General features: G+C 42.0%; 2 protein-coding genes across 5 annotated transcripts; both read left to right on the top strand.

Annotated features, from left to right (window-relative positions):
• Nucleotides 1-2,504: 2,504 nt before the first annotated feature.
• Nucleotides 2,505-7,527, top strand: npm2a (nucleophosmin/nucleoplasmin, 2a). Of its 4 annotated transcripts, none has more exons than XM_048998142.1 (7): nucleotides 2,505-2,813; nucleotides 3,849-3,969; nucleotides 4,953-5,035; nucleotides 5,457-5,573; nucleotides 5,660-5,753; nucleotides 5,818-5,881; nucleotides 6,118-7,527. In XM_048998142.1, the coding sequence occupies exons 2-6, from the start codon at nucleotides 3,864-3,866 to the stop codon at nucleotides 5,838-5,840; spliced, it is 423 nt and encodes a 140-aa protein (XP_048854099.1). In that variant the 5' UTR covers nucleotides 2,505-2,813; nucleotides 3,849-3,863; the 3' UTR covers nucleotides 5,841-5,881; nucleotides 6,118-7,527. The 4 variants fall into 4 exon arrangements, with proteins under 4 accessions (XP_048854099.1, XP_048854109.1, XP_048854095.1 ...); XM_048998138.1 differs by lacking the exon at nucleotides 2,505-2,813 and adding an exon at nucleotides 3,171-3,177 and having other exon boundaries at nucleotides 5,660-5,751; XM_048998137.1 differs by lacking the exon at nucleotides 2,505-2,813 and adding an exon at nucleotides 3,216-3,276 and having other exon boundaries at nucleotides 5,660-5,751.
• A 3,200-nt stretch (nucleotides 7,528-10,727) lies between these two features.
• On the top strand, nucleotides 10,728-17,044 carry got1l1 (glutamic-oxaloacetic transaminase 1 like 1). Its single transcript, XM_048998042.1, has 8 exons — nucleotides 10,728-10,966; nucleotides 12,490-12,671; nucleotides 13,009-13,132; nucleotides 13,732-13,949; nucleotides 14,424-14,574; nucleotides 14,714-14,879; nucleotides 15,348-15,490; nucleotides 16,035-17,044. The coding sequence occupies exons 1-8, from the start codon at nucleotides 10,849-10,851 to the stop codon at nucleotides 16,172-16,174; spliced, it is 1,242 nt and encodes a 413-aa protein (XP_048853999.1). The 5' UTR covers nucleotides 10,728-10,848; the 3' UTR covers nucleotides 16,175-17,044.
• Nucleotides 17,045-18,315: the final 1,271 nt, after the last annotated feature.

Below are 18,315 nucleotides of genomic sequence, written 5' to 3'. Positions count from 1 at the left end.
ATCCAGAGGATTTTGTTTATTGTTTCGGCACACCCACACCCTGCAACATGTAACATTCTATCTTAGTAAAAATGACACATCTGGTCATTCCCCATAATTGAATTAAGAATTAGCACTATTTGGCAGAAGATAGCATACACCAGTGTATCGCAGAAGTTTATTGACTGATTCTGGATGGCTCAGTGACTAACACAACTGCCTTCAGGGTCGGGGGCTGCCATCCGCGAGTTCGCATCTTCGCCCTCTTTGTACCGCGGTAGATCCCCGGGAAAACATAAGGCATACTGGGTAACATAAAATAAGTGTTTCTAAATTGCACATAAGAGTATGATTGTGTATATGCGATACATACATACCATCCAGAATGTACTAGGTTGGGATTGGCTCAACCCCCCCCCCCCCCCTCTCATGACCCTCACCGGGATAAGCGGTTAGAAGATGGATCGACCAGTTTCTTCAGGGGAAAAAAGTGTTTATTGCCGGCCTGGGATTAAGTCACCACATTTACAAATTAAAGTGGAGGATTTGGTTGAAAGTGGAGAACGACTTGTTTTATACTCTTAACCTGACCGTCTCAAGTATGTGAGCTATTAGCAACGGAAAACTGTCTCATTTAATTAAGTTTAGGGTGGTGCCCCCCCCCCCCCGCCGCCTTTTAGGGGAACATAATTTCTTATTCAACGCCTAATTTCTAATTGTGGAAAGCTGTTCTTGGCACTCGGATAAACCAGACTTTCCGAAGCCAGGAAAGCCCCGGTGTTCTTTTGCTGGGGGGGGGGGGGGGCTATGCAGAACCGCCTAGACCCCTCGGTTCCTCCGTGTCATCGATTTCCCGAAAATACAACCAGTGTTCTTCATAGGTAAAATGCCGCCGATGGGAATCACGAGTGAATGTCATAGAGCGGGCTGGATGGGTCCTCTATCAGATAAAGCCGCGAGGACATCGCACTCACCCTCAGGAAACATGCACGCAACTCAGAGGAATGTGTTTGCCCGCTGAAGAGCAATGCTAATGACGCCCTGGATTGTACAAAAACATCTAGCCTTTACATAATCAACCAGTGTTTACATCCTGACTTAACGCTGTTATTGTAGCACTGAATAGAGCCTTTTATCAATGTACATCTAAGAATACGTTTCTTTCAAAGAAACAGCAACACCCTATGAATACCATTTAATATAAAAAAGAGAATATAATTATTCCACGTATTAAGGTAGCATACAAAATCCATTGTTTTATATAATCACTGGAATCTGTTAAAACAATAAAAATACCAGATTTTTAAATACTAGGTTTTATATGGTAATTAAGGCAATTCCTATGCTAAAACTTCCATGAAAGGCAATTGTATTAATGTATTTTTAGTATTGACTGTTACGTTTGAATTTAACCCAAATCAATATTAAGAGAGACTGACTCATTGATATTAAATGCAGTCTGAGGAGACAGTAGCTCGGTTTTTACCGATTCCGGGGCTGGGGGCCCGTTTGCAACAGATTTTGCAAATGTTCCTCCTCAGACACACCTGCTAAACCTGGAACTAAGTTAATTACGATGCGTTTCAGCGGGGAAAACTACAAACTGTGTTGGATTCTGGTTCTCCGCATAGGAATTGGGGAACCCTAATGTAACACAGGTGGAGTAAGTGGAGCGGAAACGGGGCTGTGGGAGACAGAGAAGCTCAGAACATCGTGAAGCTTATGAATCTACATTCACTACCCATACTCCTTATATACAACTTACACATAATCGTTCATTTCACGACAGTTAAATTAGCACTCCAGAAGAGATCTTTCTACTACCCTACTGGCCAGGGAGGACAGTGAACGAACTTTTTAAAACTTTGGGCAAAGCCGTTTACTTCTGCATCAGACTACAGCTTACTTAAACTGGCGATCTAAGAGGAACGTTTTAAAAACACGACTCCCCCCCCCTCCCCCTTGAATCCTGAGATCTTCAAATAAACTCATGCAGCATCATGAGATCCGCTGCACTGAAGAAGTGTAGCAGGTGAAAAAATAAGGCAAAGGCAGAGAAATTACGGCCAATGCAGACACAATCCATGTCGTTTCCTGGAAAAACGTCTTCGTCAAACCAGTCGTTTGCATCGCAATTTCAGCTCCTCGGTGGAACATCTCAGCACGTCTTCTCGTTTAAGCAAGCAAATCTGCTTCAACGTGTAACAGTTTCCATTCCTGTTCCCTGTATATTAAAATATACTTCTGTACTCTGCAGTAAGATTCTAACCACAAGTTTCAGTCCTCGTTCGCGCACCTACAGCGCGGCTACCTAACAGAGATAAACGACAGCTATTTCGGCAACAATCACGTGAAAATAAACATTAAAAAAAACTTTTAAACGGCATCAGAGAACTCAGCCAAAACTAACATCGTAAAAAATGAGAATTATAGAGGTCTGTCGGAACAGGAAATAAACCACGTGTACGTAGGCTACTAAAGCAAGCCTAGCGCGCACCTACTTTTGCTGATATACCGCTTGTTTATAGGCCTATACTGCCACCCCGTGGCTGAACTAAATAAATTCCTAAACGTTTTCAAGCGTATTTTACTAAAGGTGGGGTTTTCGAATGAATCGACTTATGTGATTTACTCTGATTGTATAAAAAAAAAAACAAATACACTACTATTTTTACTGTTAGATCCAGTACGTCTTCTCTTGGCCTTTATAAAAATCTAACCTGAAAGAAATTAATTAAGTAACCATCTGATTGCATAGGCAATTTAAACGCCTTATATTGTTAGAAATTGCGGGCTCTACTTTTTTTTTTTTTACCCCGTCGACTTTTACTTAGGTAAGTACAATTAAAATAAATACAACAAATAATAACAATAATAGCATGTAAACTGTGGAAACAACAAGACTAATAAAACCAATTGTGTGGAATAAATACTATTAATGTGAATCGGGTTTACCTTAGATGCCGAAACTGCTGTATGGCCGAGGAATTACGACGAAACTTAATACATTCTGACATATTCAAGATGGGTATAACACGTTATAAATCAAATATATGTTTGTTTCTATGTTTAATATGTAGGCCGAGATTTGACTTGTCTATCGAACGAGTGCTGGTGTGTTTTTAAAATATCACTAAAGTGACACTCGCAATTAGGGATTAATTTGCAGGCCACATGAGGGGGCGGTCTGTCCGTAAGGTACCATCAACCCCCTAAATTGTTCTCCCTTTCATTTAGTGGTATCCTGGGAAGGGTTGACCGTGTAAATGTCTATGTCAATTGCAAAGAAAATATCTGGTACAAGAATTCATGTGTTTAAAGTCATGCCATTATTTGCATTATAAAAGTGGAGTGCTGTAAATTTTGTCCAAAGTTATGCTATAAAAATCTGTTACAGAGATTTTACAGGAGAAAATCCCCCGCTGGGGAGACAATCCTTCTATTAACCACTTCCCTAGCATTACTGCACTCGAGCGGGGTAGCTGCGGAAATCGGAGGGTCGGTGGGAAAACTTCGCTTCTATATTTTCTCTTCCACAAACCACACTGGCCACGGAGCTATTTCGGTGGCGGCAAAGGCTCTGTGGAAAAAAAATATAAATCCGGCTGTCAGTTTATGATGCGTGAATTAACCGGCGTTAAATCAAATCGAAGTAGTAACACCGCGACGATCGGGTGATTTTTTTAAAATTATGGTTTGATTAGTTTTTGCAAAGACAGTTCAGGTCCTTCACTGAAAACTGCAGACGAAATACCACAGTAGCAACGTCTATATTCAAAGAAGCGTCTATATGTTGCACGCCATATACATGATACCCTTGCATCGTATGTCCTGCACAAAAACTTGCTTTGCTCTTTTATTGTTCTCAGTTCGGCGAAACTTTTATGATGTTAGTAGTGAGTTCCTGGAGGAGTGAAGAACCAATGCAGATGGAGCCCTTCAGTGACCCAGCCAATTCCTCTGTGCTTGACACAGTCTGTGTAATCTGGGGTGAGAAGCTATTCTTTGTACTGAGAGTCTGGTAGCATCACTTCTATCCAAGAGTATATACTTTCATAAATGTATAAAGTTTAGTCATTCAGACGGAATCTCAATTCTTGTTTTTGCACCTAATTACCATTTACCGTTTTATAACTTTCTTCCTGATTGTGTGGAAATAATGTACTAGACCAGGGGTAGACGACACTGATCCCGGAGTGCTGAAATCCAGCAGTTGTTTATCCTAGCTGGTCTCTCATGAATAACACTTCATCTCTGACCAGTAGTGGCTGTGTCTGAATTCAGGGGTTGCATCCTTCGAGGGACACGTCCTAGGAAGGTGAAGCCTTTGTAGGCTACGTCCTTCAAAGGTCAAACAGAAAGCATTGCCAAACGCGACGGTCTGGCCTACGGATAATTTCCCATTTGTTCCTGCCCCTTATTGCCTGGCTGAGACACACGCACTTTACCTCTGTGCGTTGATTCTTGGGATATGTTGGACTGTGAAGGATGGGCTGGGTCCTTAGCGCATGGACACATACCTAGAGCACATTTTGAAGGGGGCGCTGTATTGCATCTGGTCCTCAGATGTAGCCTTAGAAGGATGTAGACCCACAATTCTGACAAAGCTCATAAGGCAGGGTAAGGCCATAAGGAAACTGTGGAAGTTGATTGTTCTTGCTGACAAAAAAAAACTTGCCAAGTGTTATTTATTTATTTATTTATTTATTTTACTTGTTTGTCTGTTTTATGATCGAGGACATCAGACAAAAGCAACTTGTACATGTTTTGTGACCAACAAGATAAATGCGTAATGAGAAGTGAAATTAAACGCTGAGGAAACATGGCAATAAGCAGGGCTAAACTGCCACTTCCTGTCCCAATAATTATCAGTTAAATGCACTTTAAAATAAATTCCTCCAGCAGTGCAGTGAATGGTAGGTTTTCATGTCCGTGAAAAGCCTGCTGTAAATATGGCTTAAATGCAACCCTAGGGTGTGAGCTGAATGGCAGCAAGAAAACGGCACTTTTTGAGATGGAGGACGATCTTCTCGAGCATCAGTTTTTCATCCATACGGTCAGTCCGTCATGCTGCCTTGTCTCTCTCATGTTTCCTGACATGTCAACCATTCACCAGCCCTGGTACATTACAGAACCCGGGGAATTCCCTTGCTGATCTAAATGGTGGAAGTTAAATGCAACCTTAAGGTTTATCCAGTGATCCAGCACATCGAGCTAGGAACTGTATTCACAGCGATTTTTGTTTAGGCAAAGATGGAAAATCCAGGTCCCGAAAGTACAAATCCAGACCAAGGTTTGGCTTCAACCAGTCAAGTATAAAGAGTCACAGAGTAATGAAATGCTTGGTTGAAACTAAATCTTGGTCTGGATTTATACTTTCTAGACCTGCATTTTCCACCTCTGCATCGAGGTTGCTTTGTAGACTTCCTAAGAACATCATAGTCCTGTGCTTTTCACGTTTCTTTCTGGCTGTCCAGATCTGCCTCAGCGCAGAGTCGAGCAACGAGATGCACGTGGTGGAGGTGAAGGACAGCATCGCAAACCGCAGCCATCCCGTGCCCATAGCCACCCTCTGCCCCATCTGGTTGCCCATGGTCAGTCCTAATACCAGCAACAATGGCGGGTGATGCTTGGGCCGTTGTCAGGTGGTGATTTTCAACTGCAGCATTTACTGTCGCAGGTCAGTTTCAGCGGCTTTGAGCTGGTGCCTCCCGTCGCATTTACGCTACGCTCTGGCCAGGGCCCCCTCTTCATTATGGGGCAGCACATCACGTGTGAGTATTATGGGATGTCGGCTTGACAGGCTCGTCTCCTGTGACCCATTCTCTCTGTTTACAGTCAACGAGGATGTCGCAGAATGAGAAGCCTGTGGCCCCCCCTGTGGTTTCAGACCCGTCTTCTGGTGAGTGGGCCGTTCGAGTTTGACCCGTGGTACAAAAGTTCAAGTTCCAGAAGATTCCCATCTCTGACTGTAGAGGATGCGCATTTCCTTCAGTTAAATATCCAAATATAAAACTAAAGCTTCTTATGATTGTCTGCTAATTCTCTGAAGAAATGTTGAACTTTTTTTTTTTTAATGCTAGCTAAGAGTTTTTCCCCTTTGTCATAACAAACTTTTTTTACATTTTTTTCTTTCAGGTTGAGATTCACTGCTTTAATAAATGTTGTTTAACATCAGAGTTGTGAATATGATCAGTGGTGAAGCTGATCAGTGATGAGTGCACTAAGAGCGTCTATTGTAATGCCATCCGAAGTTAACATCTTTGAATTACAGCAGTCATTTTGAATCGATTTTCATGGCTCAGTATGCATTATGCCTTTTCCTCCTACATTTCTCTTTGGGGTGTTTGTGTACAAAGGCACACAAATATAACCTCCTCATTTCTGCATGGGCCTTTTCATACTAGGAGTGACCCAGCTGCAGGTTATGCAAAGTGAAATTATTACTGCATTAGGAGCCCTTCAAAGGATCCCGCTTACTGATTGCCTGCAGAAATGAATCCACATTATGAGCATCACCATTACTGTCTAAAATAACCACCCAAAAAAAGACAGTTAATACAAACCAAATTAGTTTTAAATGATTCTCAAACACCTCAGATTTAACTGGGCAACTTGTATGCTGGGACAATGTAGGTAAGGCAATTTTTTTTTTTTTTCCTCCTGTTGTTGATCCTGGTCGGCTTTTTCTCCTTGTTGTAGTCTGTCTGCAAAGTCAGGAGGCCTCACCCCAGAGGCATGCTAAACGCCCAGACCTCACCAGACACTTATGTATGCAGATTGTCTCCTTTACCATTCTCAGTGGCTCCAAACAGCTATCTGCCTAGCCACAGTTATTTGCTGGTCTAATTAAATAACAAAGTGCCATTTTAAGCAGCACGATATCACCCAAATGCCAGTTCTTATTCTGAAGTGTTTTTCCTGATTTGGTCCCCTGGAGAGTCCTACACTGATCCAATGTTCCCTTGCGGGTTATTCCTGCATTAAAACTACAGTGCGGACAGAAAACCCTGGGACGCTTGCTTAATACTGTAAAAAGGTTGCAAATATATTGGTTATATAGCAGAAGTCCGTTAATAAGTAGTGTTTAACTTATCTGTACATATCTTCTGCAGAGAGATTTTCTTTTTATTGTCATAATTATTACGACTGACTCAGTTGCTGTTAACTGCAATTGTAGTTAGTGGCTCCCAAACGGATAGTAAACGCCAATGTTTGGTGTTTTACGTTATTGCAAAGGGGTAAGTAATTAAAAAGTTCTCAGTGATGTTTGTCAAGGAACTTTTTAACTCGGGGACAGCTCATTGAAACCCAAATTATAGGTCTAAATGTATTACTGGTTCCTAATGGTGTGTGTGTGTGTCTGTGTATATATAATGAGTAAATAAAGTAATGATTTTTGTTATAAAATCCAATAAATCTGCAATATTTTTACTGAATTAAGCAAGCGTCCAAAGGCTTTCCGTGAGCACTCCTGTTAATCTCCCTTCCCAGCTCTGCTTGCTAGCTGAGGTTTTTCACTCTTGCAACTAAAATTGAGGTTCAGCTAATCGTACTGGTCCGCTTGCCTCTTCAGGGCCAGGAATGTTTATTACACAAAGCACAGAAAAACTGCTTTTCCTTGACTTAGTCAGTGGATTTTAAGTGTGTTCCTGATAAAGCTTTCAATCCAGTGAAACATGCAGTTAGGACCGGTTGCAGTTTCATGTGAAATGTTGTGAAATTATGTGGTATTAAAATTGCTGTTCCTTGTCCAAGCGCTGTAATGTTTTCCCCTTTCTGAAGGAATATAGAAAATGTACGGGGAGGCTTGGAAAGTCACACGATGTGATTTGTTGTAGCCAAAATGAGTCAAGGAACTCCATGATCGGGAATTTATTGTGGGTGGAAAGACAACGTAGGCGTCGGGTAACAGTCTGTGAATTGCATTTGTCTGAACAGCATTACTGTGGCCAAGAGACAAACTAGACATTGCTTGTTGTAGAACTTTCTACATCTAAACACGAAGAATGCATGAAATTATCTCGTATGTAAGCTTGGCATATTTAAAACACAAAACAGGATAAATGCCAACGCGGAAAGGTTCTTAAATCAATAATGCTACACCAGAGGCACAGCAACGGGACAGGTGACACGGGCAATTTCTGGGGGCCCAAGCTAGGAGGGGGCCCCCAAGGGTGGCTGATTACATAATATATTGCAACAATCCAAAATGCTTATGTCTGTTCTCTTTCTCACTAAAGTGAAAATAAAGGACTTGTGTTTATTCAATTCTTTGTCAATATTATTCATTTAGACATCAGGTTAAAATAATAGTAATAAATTTTGCCATGCTGGGGGAAGGTGTGTTGGAGGGCCCCATGAAGTTTTCTTTTTTGCCTGGGGCCCCACAGAGTGCCTAGACTGACCCCTGACTAGTGCCTCACATTTGCATATACGGTGGAAGTTATTTCCTAGATTTGAGGCCAGAAGTGACACCGTGAGCGAGCTTCACTGTTTATTTTTCTGGTCACACCAGGCTAACCTAACAGCATTTCCCTCCCCTCATGTAATGTAGCCGTTCCGTGCCGGTACCTCAGAGGGCATCTTGAGTAACCGTGTCATGATTTCTAAAAGACATTGCTGTTGGATTTTTCAAATGCATTTTTGGCAGTTTAATCACTACGGACAGAATACCATTCAGTCTAATTATTTGAGAGAAGACTGATATTTCTACTGCCGATGTCTCCAAAACTAGGCAACTCTCACTAGAACAATCTAGATGAATGAATTTGATTTTTAAATTATTATTTTGGGGTAAGCTGCCCCTTTAACTGGATGCTGGATGTAGAAGCAAAATGAATCAACAGCATCAGTCAGTCCACATCCTGGGAGCTGAAGAGCTGCCCAACTAACGTCCAGTAACCAGGCTTCAGTGATTGCGCTTCACTTTCATAATCCCAGTAACCTAAAAACTCCGCTCTGCAACGTTCTTAGGTCTGTCATTGTCATAACCTGGCGTGATTTTCCATATTTTATTTGACTTCAATTCGCCTCTATGTTTGATGGAACATACTAGTAAAATCCAAATTGCTCATTTTGTCGTGGGAGCAGGGCATGATGCAGGCAGGAAAAGAATATACTAGTGATGATCTACTAGCGACCGAGACGCCGAGGGGATTTACTACAAAAATTAAATAGACTGGGTCAAAAAGCAAAATGGGAAAAACTAACTACAAGAAATGTCACGGAACTAATGTCCAGGAACAAGGCAACACAGGGAGCTAGAACAGGCAAGGGACCATCGCGCAAACTCAACTGCAGTACAGAGTAACATGTAACCTTCTGACACAATGACCAACTCAGGAACTGACCTAAGGCAGGAACATAAATACAGAGACTGAACCGGGTAACGAAGCAGGAGGAGTGAGACATGAAACAATTAACCAATCACAGAGGGTGCAGGACAACAAGCAATCAGGTAATCATGATGCACAGGGAAAGAGGGGGGTCAAATAAACTTAATCAAGGAACAAAGAGACCAACAGGGAAACTAAGAAACAGAAAAATATAACAAAGACAAGTAATACATCACCTAGGGCACAAAGCAAAAACCAAAACTGAACGCAAACCACAAACTAGGAACAATACAAAGGCAACACCAGGGAACAAAATGTAATAGCGGAGGCTGGTCTCGAACTCACAACTACTGGGTTTACAGGCACATGCTCAGCCCATAGAGCCATGCAGCAATCCTAGGAATTAGAAAAACACACTGAAGACTTGGACAGTGGCGAGGACCGGATGGCCAGCGACATCTGAGGGCCAAATGGGGGGAGACACAAAGGGTCAAGGAGAATGGGTGCTGACCCTGACACACTTACAGTACACACTGTATGTGTATATGAATTATCATATTTTCAGCCCATCGCAGGGCACACTCACACACCATTCACTCACACATGCACACCTACAGGCAATTTAGCAACTCCAATTAGCCTCAGCATGTTTTTGAACTGTGGGGGGAAACCGGAGTACCCGGAGGAAACCCCACGTCGACATGGGGAGAACATGCAAACTCCACACACATGTGACCCAGGCGGAGACTCAAACCCGGGTCCCAGAGGTGTGAGGCAACAGTGCTAACCACCGTATCACCATGCCGCCCCCAAAATGTCTTTCATCTGAAATTCATGACTATTAAATTTAATGTTGATAGATTAATAATGCGAACAAAATTGGCAACAGTGCTAACCACTGCACCACCATGCCATCCCTGTAAATGAATTATGAATTATGTAATTAATCATGCTAGTATTAATTTTACTACTACTAATAATGATAATCCAGTCATATAAATATGTACGTTATATTTATAATAAATAAATGTGTTAAATAACCTATAATAAATAAATAAATATGTAACCTACAGTATAGCAATAAAAACTGTACAATATACAGCGATATATAAATATGTATGTGTAAATATGTATATATACAAAAGTGGACATCTACAGGTGCCTAGTAGCAGCGTAAATTGAGTGTTTAAAAGCAAATAGAAGGAACTGAATGTTTGACAACATTCGGTGATTAATAGCAAATATCAATGTCACGGTTGTGATGTAAACAATTAATTACATTGTGCAGTTGTGTCCATAATCGCAAGCAAAACAGGGAAAACAATACATCTAGCTAGTTCGTGATAATTAAAATGGAAAACGTATAGGACTATTATAATCGTTACCGGGCAACGACAGACAGCTGTAACTTAGCAACAAGCAATAAACAAAACTCGCTTTCAGGCAGCCCACGAACCGCAAATTTATCACGCAAAATTATTGTCATGTAGAAACGGAAAAGGTTACGATCAGATTTACAAGTTAGAGAGGTATGGCGACTAATTCTGCTTTCATTGACACTCCCACTCTTCCACTGAGTCCTGAAACGAAATTACTGGCAGCTTTCAAAAATGACACACACCCTGATAAAGTGTACCTGGCGGGAAGGGGTGAGTCTGCAGCCGGATTTCTCTTACTGACCAATTTTCTGTCATTTTTACTAAATGAGTACCGAACCGGAAACGCTCTAATGCCTATAAATCACTAGTATTGACGCATCAGGAAATACGTAACTTGAGGGGGCACAAATATAGTATTATACTCTTAACTAATCACTCTTAACTAACGCTCATTAATATATTAATTAACCACAAACTATAAAACTATACATGATTTGTACTTGAGTAGTAACTGCGGTACTACTAAGTTACTGAGGAACCGTATTGTAAAGTTTGTCACCTAGCAGGCAGTGCTGAGCTTCCCTACTGATACCAGAAGCTGCTCTTGAGAGAAACACCAACTAGCTAACACTTTACAATATAGTTAAGAGTATAATACTATATTATTTGTGCCCCCTCAAGTAAAGTGCTACCACAAGTCAACATTAGCTGGCTGACTGTTAGAATAATTTATCATTATGCATGACAGTTTTCGTGATGCGTTTGCTATTTGCCTTACTCCAGTTACTGGTTTATGAACATAGTAACATGTTTAATACAGATACATAATGAAAACAGGACATTTTCTCAGCGCTATAACGAAGGAATTAGAATTCCTCTCGGGTCCCGCTGATGGACCAAAGGCAGAATTATTAGACAAGTTCTACTGCTGGAGACTCAGTACTGGAGCTGGAGAAAGTTCATTTTGAAGATTGCTTTTGCTCCAGGTAAATTTATTTAGAGAGAAAATGCTACATGAGTATATGAGAAACTACCAGAAATTAAACACACTTGGTTATCAGTCTGCACAAATATTTGGTCGATCAGAAACTAAGTGGATTTTTCTCTCTTAACTGTTAGCATAATTAATAATAAAAGAGTTTTAGTTATTCAGTGTATACACGGAATAGCAAACTATCAGTCATACGTTACAGTCCGCTATACCGAGTTTAATGTCTGTATAGTGACTTCTCTTCTTAATGCCCGTCATGAGCTTGTTGTCCATTGAATCAGTCTAGTTTTATATTTGATCACATCCGATATTAAGTGAGACAGATAGGACCACAATACCTTACGGTTCAGGTGAGGCAGCTAGGACCGCTTTACTTTAATTTAATTTAATATGACAATTTTGATGATTGCATCCCTGTGACCGGCACATAATTATTTTATTTTCTCCGTTCTCTGTAAGGTCTTTTTTTGTGCCATTTTAATAGCACTGTAATAATAATTTGCTTAATAATTTTGTCCATGGAGGTAACTATAGTTTCCTGTTTTACTCCAAACAGGAAGTACTCAGACCAAATCAGCAGACTCAATTTTTAAACAGTCCATTCTTAATTGGAGATTTATCTGCACTGAAGCTGTTGGTCAGAAGAGAATATACACGTAAAATGCACGCATATATAATTCTGCATGCAGTATATGTAAATCTGGACAAGTGGTTGAGCTATATAAATGAAATGTGAACTTTAAACTCATTTCAGTATGTACTGCGTGTAACACGTAGGGCTCTCTCTGCTTCTTTTGCACAGAGTATCTGGGTGAGGATGGTCAGATCTCTGTGCTCCCTCTTACCTGGAAGATTAAGCAGCAGATAGGGGGTGATCCCACCCTGGGCACTGAGTACCCACCAAGCCTGGGCGTGCTGGAGTTCACCAGGAGAGTCACTGAACTGGCACTGGGAAAGGACAGTCAGGCCATTGTGGAAAACCGGGTGGGTATTGCAAAATCCAGACATGATATAACAGGCTTGTCTTTCAGCGTTTCTCAAGGGCAGCCAAGTGATTCATCACATCGCTCATATAAATTCCAGAAGCACAATCACTTTGACACAGTAGAAGAGTCAAGTGACCACAAAAATAATAAACCTCCAGGTTAATCTCTGTGGTCTGGAAGCTTCTCCTCTCGGTGTGCTGAATATTTCAATGCTGCTCAAGGACATCAGGAGTGCCGTGAAGGAACGCTAACTGTCTGCAGAAAAGCTGAGATCTACCAAGGGTAGCTTCCCTTTTGGGTCACGGGGTCACTTTGTGTGGGTTTGGACCCTTCAGGTGCTGGGTGTCCAGACCGTGGGATTGACGGGGGCAGTCCGGCTGGGGACAGAGCTTCTGAGACGCTGGTACAGCAGGAGCGTGGCCTGGTCCGGTCCTGTATATGTCCCCTTACCCTGTCATGGTATGTAAGTAGGAGGCGGTGTCACTGGAGAAGAGGCTGATTGGAAATTAGTGTAGAACCACAGAAATATAGCTGTGTTATTACCTGTTTTAATTCTGATATACATTTATAGCAAGTTAGAGGTGACAACATTTGAATCGTTTGCATTGTATGAATTTCTTGTTGGAGGTTTTTTTAATTGAAGAGCAAATTTCCAAAATTCAACTTTACTGTTTCTGTGATTAGACCGGCGACAGCATAAAGTCAGGCTTCCTTATCACATGATACTATGCTGGGACATAAAACCCACTCGGTCCTCATGAAATACAAAGAAGGCATTTCATTAAACTTCCAAAACTCGTACAGAACTACACAGAAATTTTCTCTGAAACATTTCATGTTGACTAAGTAAGTTTTAGACAAAAAATTTGCACATGAGATTTTAACCTTCCTGAATCGCTTTTAGTTCCAGCGCAATCATGACACTGTCTGATGCCAGTTTCTGCCCAGACGTCTGTGCACACGCAGAAACTCACATTTGCTGTGCAGTGAAACACTGCCTCTCTTTTACTGTAGGACTTTAGTCGTCAGCAGCCCCCCTCCCCCTTTTCTGCCTTCAGACTCACTGGTTGACACCCTCAAGGCTGCTGGGATCCTGGATGTCCGGCAGTATCGATACTGGAATGCAGAGCAACGGGTCGTGTCCACGGACAAGCTCACAGAAGACCTGGAGCAGGCCCCGGAACATTCCGTGGTGATTCTGTCAGCCTCTGCACACTGTCCGACGGGCGCTGACCTCTCCCAGCAGGACTGGACGGCCCTTGCTGAAGTTATGGCGGTAAAACCGATTTGATATGCTGCCATCACTGTGCTTGTTGTGTATTCTCTAATTTGTTATAGGTGGACGGAAGTTGATTTATTTTACCAAAATGTAATTGTCGTTTTCGGCGTGCATCTGCCTGTTCTGTACGCAAATGCAAAGAGGATTTAATTCATAATGATACTGTTGATGTTTGATTATCTTTAATAATCTTGCCTGTAATATAAAATAAGCTTCATTGATCCCAGGGGGAAATTCATCAAAGGAGGTGGCATCCTTAAATGGGCATGAACCACCAACAAGCACTCAGGGATTAAGCCTCAGTTAATGCAAGTAATATCAACAACATATCACACTGGGCTACTTTTGGGTTCTTTGGTGAAGCAGTTGAATTGTGGGCTATGGAATGATTTGTGATTTAGGCTGTTTCTGAAGCTAAATTTTGCTAAGATTAACCTCTGCACTTTCCCTTCCCCATTTCGCCACACCCAGAGGAGGAGGCTCCTCCCCTTCTTCCTCTTGCCAGCCCAGGGCCTCTGCCTAGGGGACCCAGATCAGGATGCTTGGCCCCTACGCCACTACGCTTCCTTAGGCCTGGAGTTCCTCTGTGCCCAGTCCTTCTCCCATAGCTTCACCCTCTACGGTATGACGGCCATGTTCTCCCAATCTCTAAAATGCTTCAATAGGTTATCGGCCTCTGTGTGCACATAGCTACTCGAAATTCATAGCAACCTCTTGCTAAACCCTGGTGTCAGACATTGCTTTCCCATGCGATTGTGCAGGGGAGAGGGTTGGGCATCTCCTGCTCGTGCTGAAGCAGAACTCCGTGCTTCTGGCGGTCCAGTCGCAGGCGGAAAGCCTGGTGCGCTCTCTGTGGGCCCGGCCCACCGTTTTGGGTGCCCGGGTGGTTGCCACGGTGCTGGGTAACCCTGCCAACCTCGCCGAGTGGTATGTGATGATTATCTTACCCGAATAAACAGTGGATGTAGATATATTTGGTAACACTTTACATTAAGTGCACCTTCATAATCCATTAAGTATGCATTCATAGAACATTCAGTGCACCTTCATAACACATTCATAATGCATTCATAGAACCTTGCTACATTAAGTAAACCTTAACATCCTAACATCCCTTAACAGCTGTAATATACATTAATAGCAAACATTACATGATTATACAATTATAATGTGTGTTATTATTATATAATGTTTGTTATTAATATACAGTATATTACAGCTGTTAAGGGATACAGGATGTTAAGGTATACGTGCATGATGTTTATGACTGTTTTATGAATACTTAATGAATATATTATGAAGGTGCAGGTTTACCATTTATTCAAATGTGCTTTTTCCCCTCTGTTACAGGAAACAGTTACCCCTGAGTTAACATGTGCGAAATGTGTCACACAGGCGCGACGCCATAAGAGGTTTAGCTGAACGGTGCCTGCTGATTAGGGAGCAGCTTCTGGAGAAGCTGAGACTTCTGGGAACGCCTGGACGCTGGGATCACCTGACGCAGCAGGGTGGACTGTTTTGTTGCACAGGCCTAAATGGTGAGCTTATTGTTCTCATTTCAATGTGTACCGTTCTGCATTTTTAACGTAGGGACTCTGCTTGCATGTAAATGTTTAGTCGCTCTGCATTTTGCTTATACTTGCAGCTCTCTTACTCTGTTGTCTTGGGAGCTGAAAAGTGCATCCACTTTCAGTACTGTGCATGAAGGTCTTGTTAAATGCTGACCCAGGTCTGTGACTGCATTTCTCCCAAGCATGTCCACTTCTGCCCCCTCTCAGTAAATGGTACTCTTCGCTTGACCGTGCCTGTTACCTCTCATCAATGGGCGGTCTTTCACTCTTTCCCCAAGCCGCATTTACTCTTGCAAAAAGCCAAACATCTTCGAAGGGTGTCACGTGTCAAGTGACGAGGGTGAAGTGAACTCCATGACACTTTGGAAATTGTCTAGTGCTCACATATGAATGACTTATTGAAAAGTGTGACAGATGTTCTCGAGTGAAAGCTGCATAAACAAGATAGATTCTGGAAACACGTAAATACAAACTGATTTCTATTTTTTTACTATCTGTTTTGCTTTCTTAGCTGAACAAGTAAGGTTCCTGGCCAGGAAGAGGCACCTATACTTGCTGCCAGATGGGTGTATGAATGTGACGGCCATTAACCGCCAGAACCTGGATTATGTAGCGGAATCCATCTACTTAGCTTTGACCTCTGCCCTCTGACCTTAGCAGTCAGTATGAGAGACACCCAAAGTATAAATGATTAGTTTCAGGGTTGTCAACTACGGTCAGCTGGCTGGCGTGATATTTTAAATTTGAGGCAAATCTGCTCGTTCATTTACATGTACTTAGCAGTTTTAGTACCTTGCTAATAGTCTGTAAGGTTTGTAAACTGTCCCGACGCTTCTGATGTTGCACATTTTAGGTTTATAAAGGAATAACATAGATTTGCGGTCAGATTTTTTGGGTGAGCGCGAGAGTCTGAAAGCGTGAGTCTCACACCAGATGCGTGACAGTCAGCAATCCTGTAGTTTTCAGCGGTTGCTGTCCTGTCCATCTCTGACAATAAGTGAGAATAAAGATTCAGTAAAGCTTCTCACTTTGCAGTAGTGAAATAATGAAGGACACTTTCTGAGATCTTCCCCAAGCAGGTACCACAGAGATCTGCAGAACCACTACAAAACAACGCAGTGTGGTCAAGAACAAACTTTTGTGCTCAAGAAAAAAAAAGAATACATTTGTTATAACGTGGAAAATCATGTAACGGTGAATTAGTTTTTCAATGCAAAATGATCCTTTATTATTGTTTAGTTATATGTCTGAACGTGTACAAAGTGTTTTCTGTGGTAAACATAGATTAGGTTTAAACCATAAAGCATTTATTTGATAATAACCTATTGGCTAGTGAAGGATGGGGTGGGAGGGTGAGTGGGGGGTGTTTTGTCAGGCAAAAAGCAATCTGTCCACGTGGTGGTGCTATTGCCATCTTCAAAATATGCATTTTTGTGTTTGTCAGCTCTATGTTCCTCCCCTGCTGTTCTGCTGTTGTTCAAAGTAAAAACGTATCACAAATAAAGAGGTGAAAGAGCTCAAGTGTTATGTTAGTGTCTATCGGTACTTTCCAAAAAATAACAAGGTAATTTGAAAGCAGGAATATGACACTGAGTGGAGATGAGTAGAATGGATTTTGCCAGTTTGGCTGTTAAAGCTGGGGATTTGTAGGCAGGGTAGTTATTTGAATCCATGAGTGCGAAGCCCCAGTGTGGCTGAATTTTCTGAGAAATGAGATATGAGGTAATATTCCAATGTCCTCTCTGCACAGACTCTGGGATTCCATCAGCCACACCGAGTGGGAACGTGGCAGTGAGGTCTCTCTCTGTGATGCCACATTCCCCAGGACGTGCTGTAACCATGGGTGTAAATTAAGGGGATGGGGGTAAGCCCCCCAGTAATTAAAACCGGCCAGTACAACCCTCTGGAGCCCCCAGTGGCCCCCAGCTGTAATAAACACATATACACATGCTGTTTCCTGATCTATGTCGATGTGACAGGCCAGGTGCCCTGTCAAGCCATTTTATTTCTGTACATGGAGTGCTGAGAGCAGTGCTTGTCAAAGAGGACCCTGGCGCCCCCTTGTGGCGGGCAGCATTCTGTAGGTAGCCAACAGGGCTGTAGCAGACATTTAATCTCATTACGTTTTGATAATGCTAATACTATTCCAGATGATTCTTATTATCCAATTAGGTAGCGGAAGAGCAGAAGATATTACTAAATCCAATCTCAGCGAAAAAAGTAGACTTGACTAATATTAAAAAACACGAGAATTTCTTTGTATCAAGGTTGTAAATATGTTACTTTCTTAATGGGATTGCTTCATAAAAGGCTTTGTTACTGACATCTATCTGTGTGTCCATTTACCTTGAATTTAAATTAAACCTTGAAGGGAGCAGTGCCACAAAGTTTAAGGAGATTTCACAGTCTTTATTCATAAGTTTGAGAAGGTCCTGCGTCCTGAGTAAAGTGGAGGTAGGAAAAAGCAGCAGGACCAAGAGGCAGAGTGTCTCTGGAGGTTTATTACATAAGAAGGCAAGAAATCAGAGGATGGAAGGTTTCAGACTCAAGGACTAGTTCATATCTTTGCGAACAATATCTGCTGGACTAAATGGCTGTCAGGGCTCTGCTTAAGACCTTAAATAGGTCACCCCCAGAAGGGAATCACTGTTACATAATTGACTGATGTTGCCCTTGCTGCTACACAGTAGCTGGTCAGTGAGGCCCACACTAACGCAGAAACTGACATGGATGCAGAAACCCTCATGGAAGGATTCTCAGCTTGCCAAACGAAGATACGTGAAAATGCTGGG

Source organism: Brienomyrus brachyistius, chromosome 2 (assembly GCF_023856365.1).
Source record: "Brienomyrus brachyistius isolate T26 chromosome 2, BBRACH_0.4, whole genome shotgun sequence".
In the NCBI taxonomy this organism is placed as follows: Eukaryota; Metazoa; Chordata; class Actinopteri; order Osteoglossiformes; family Mormyridae; genus Brienomyrus; species Brienomyrus brachyistius.
Note: the sequence above shows the minus strand (reverse complement) of the source record. Positions and strands in the feature narration are given on the sequence as shown.

Coding starts and splice junctions, on each gene's coding strand:
- npm2a (XM_048998138.1), top strand. CDS start 3,864: ATGATGTTAGTAGTGAGTTCCTGGAGGAGTGAAGAACCAATGCAGATG. Junction 3,970..4,952: donor CACAGTCTGTGTAATCTGGG/GTGAGAAGCTAT, acceptor ATGCAACCCTAG/GGTGTGAGCTGAATGGCAGC. Junction 5,882..6,117: donor GGTTTCAGACCCGTCTTCTG/GTGAGTGGGCCG, acceptor TTTTTCTTTCAG/GTTGAGATTCACTGCTTTAA.
- got1l1 (XM_048998042.1), top strand. CDS start 10,849: ATGGCGACTAATTCTGCTTTCATTGACACTCCCACTCTTCCACTGAGT. Junction 10,967..12,489: donor AGTGTACCTGGCGGGAAGGG/GTGAGTCTGCAG, acceptor TCTTTTGCACAG/AGTATCTGGGTGAGGATGGT. Junction 15,491..16,034: donor TTGTTGCACAGGCCTAAATG/GTGAGCTTATTG, acceptor TTGCTTTCTTAG/CTGAACAAGTAAGGTTCCTG.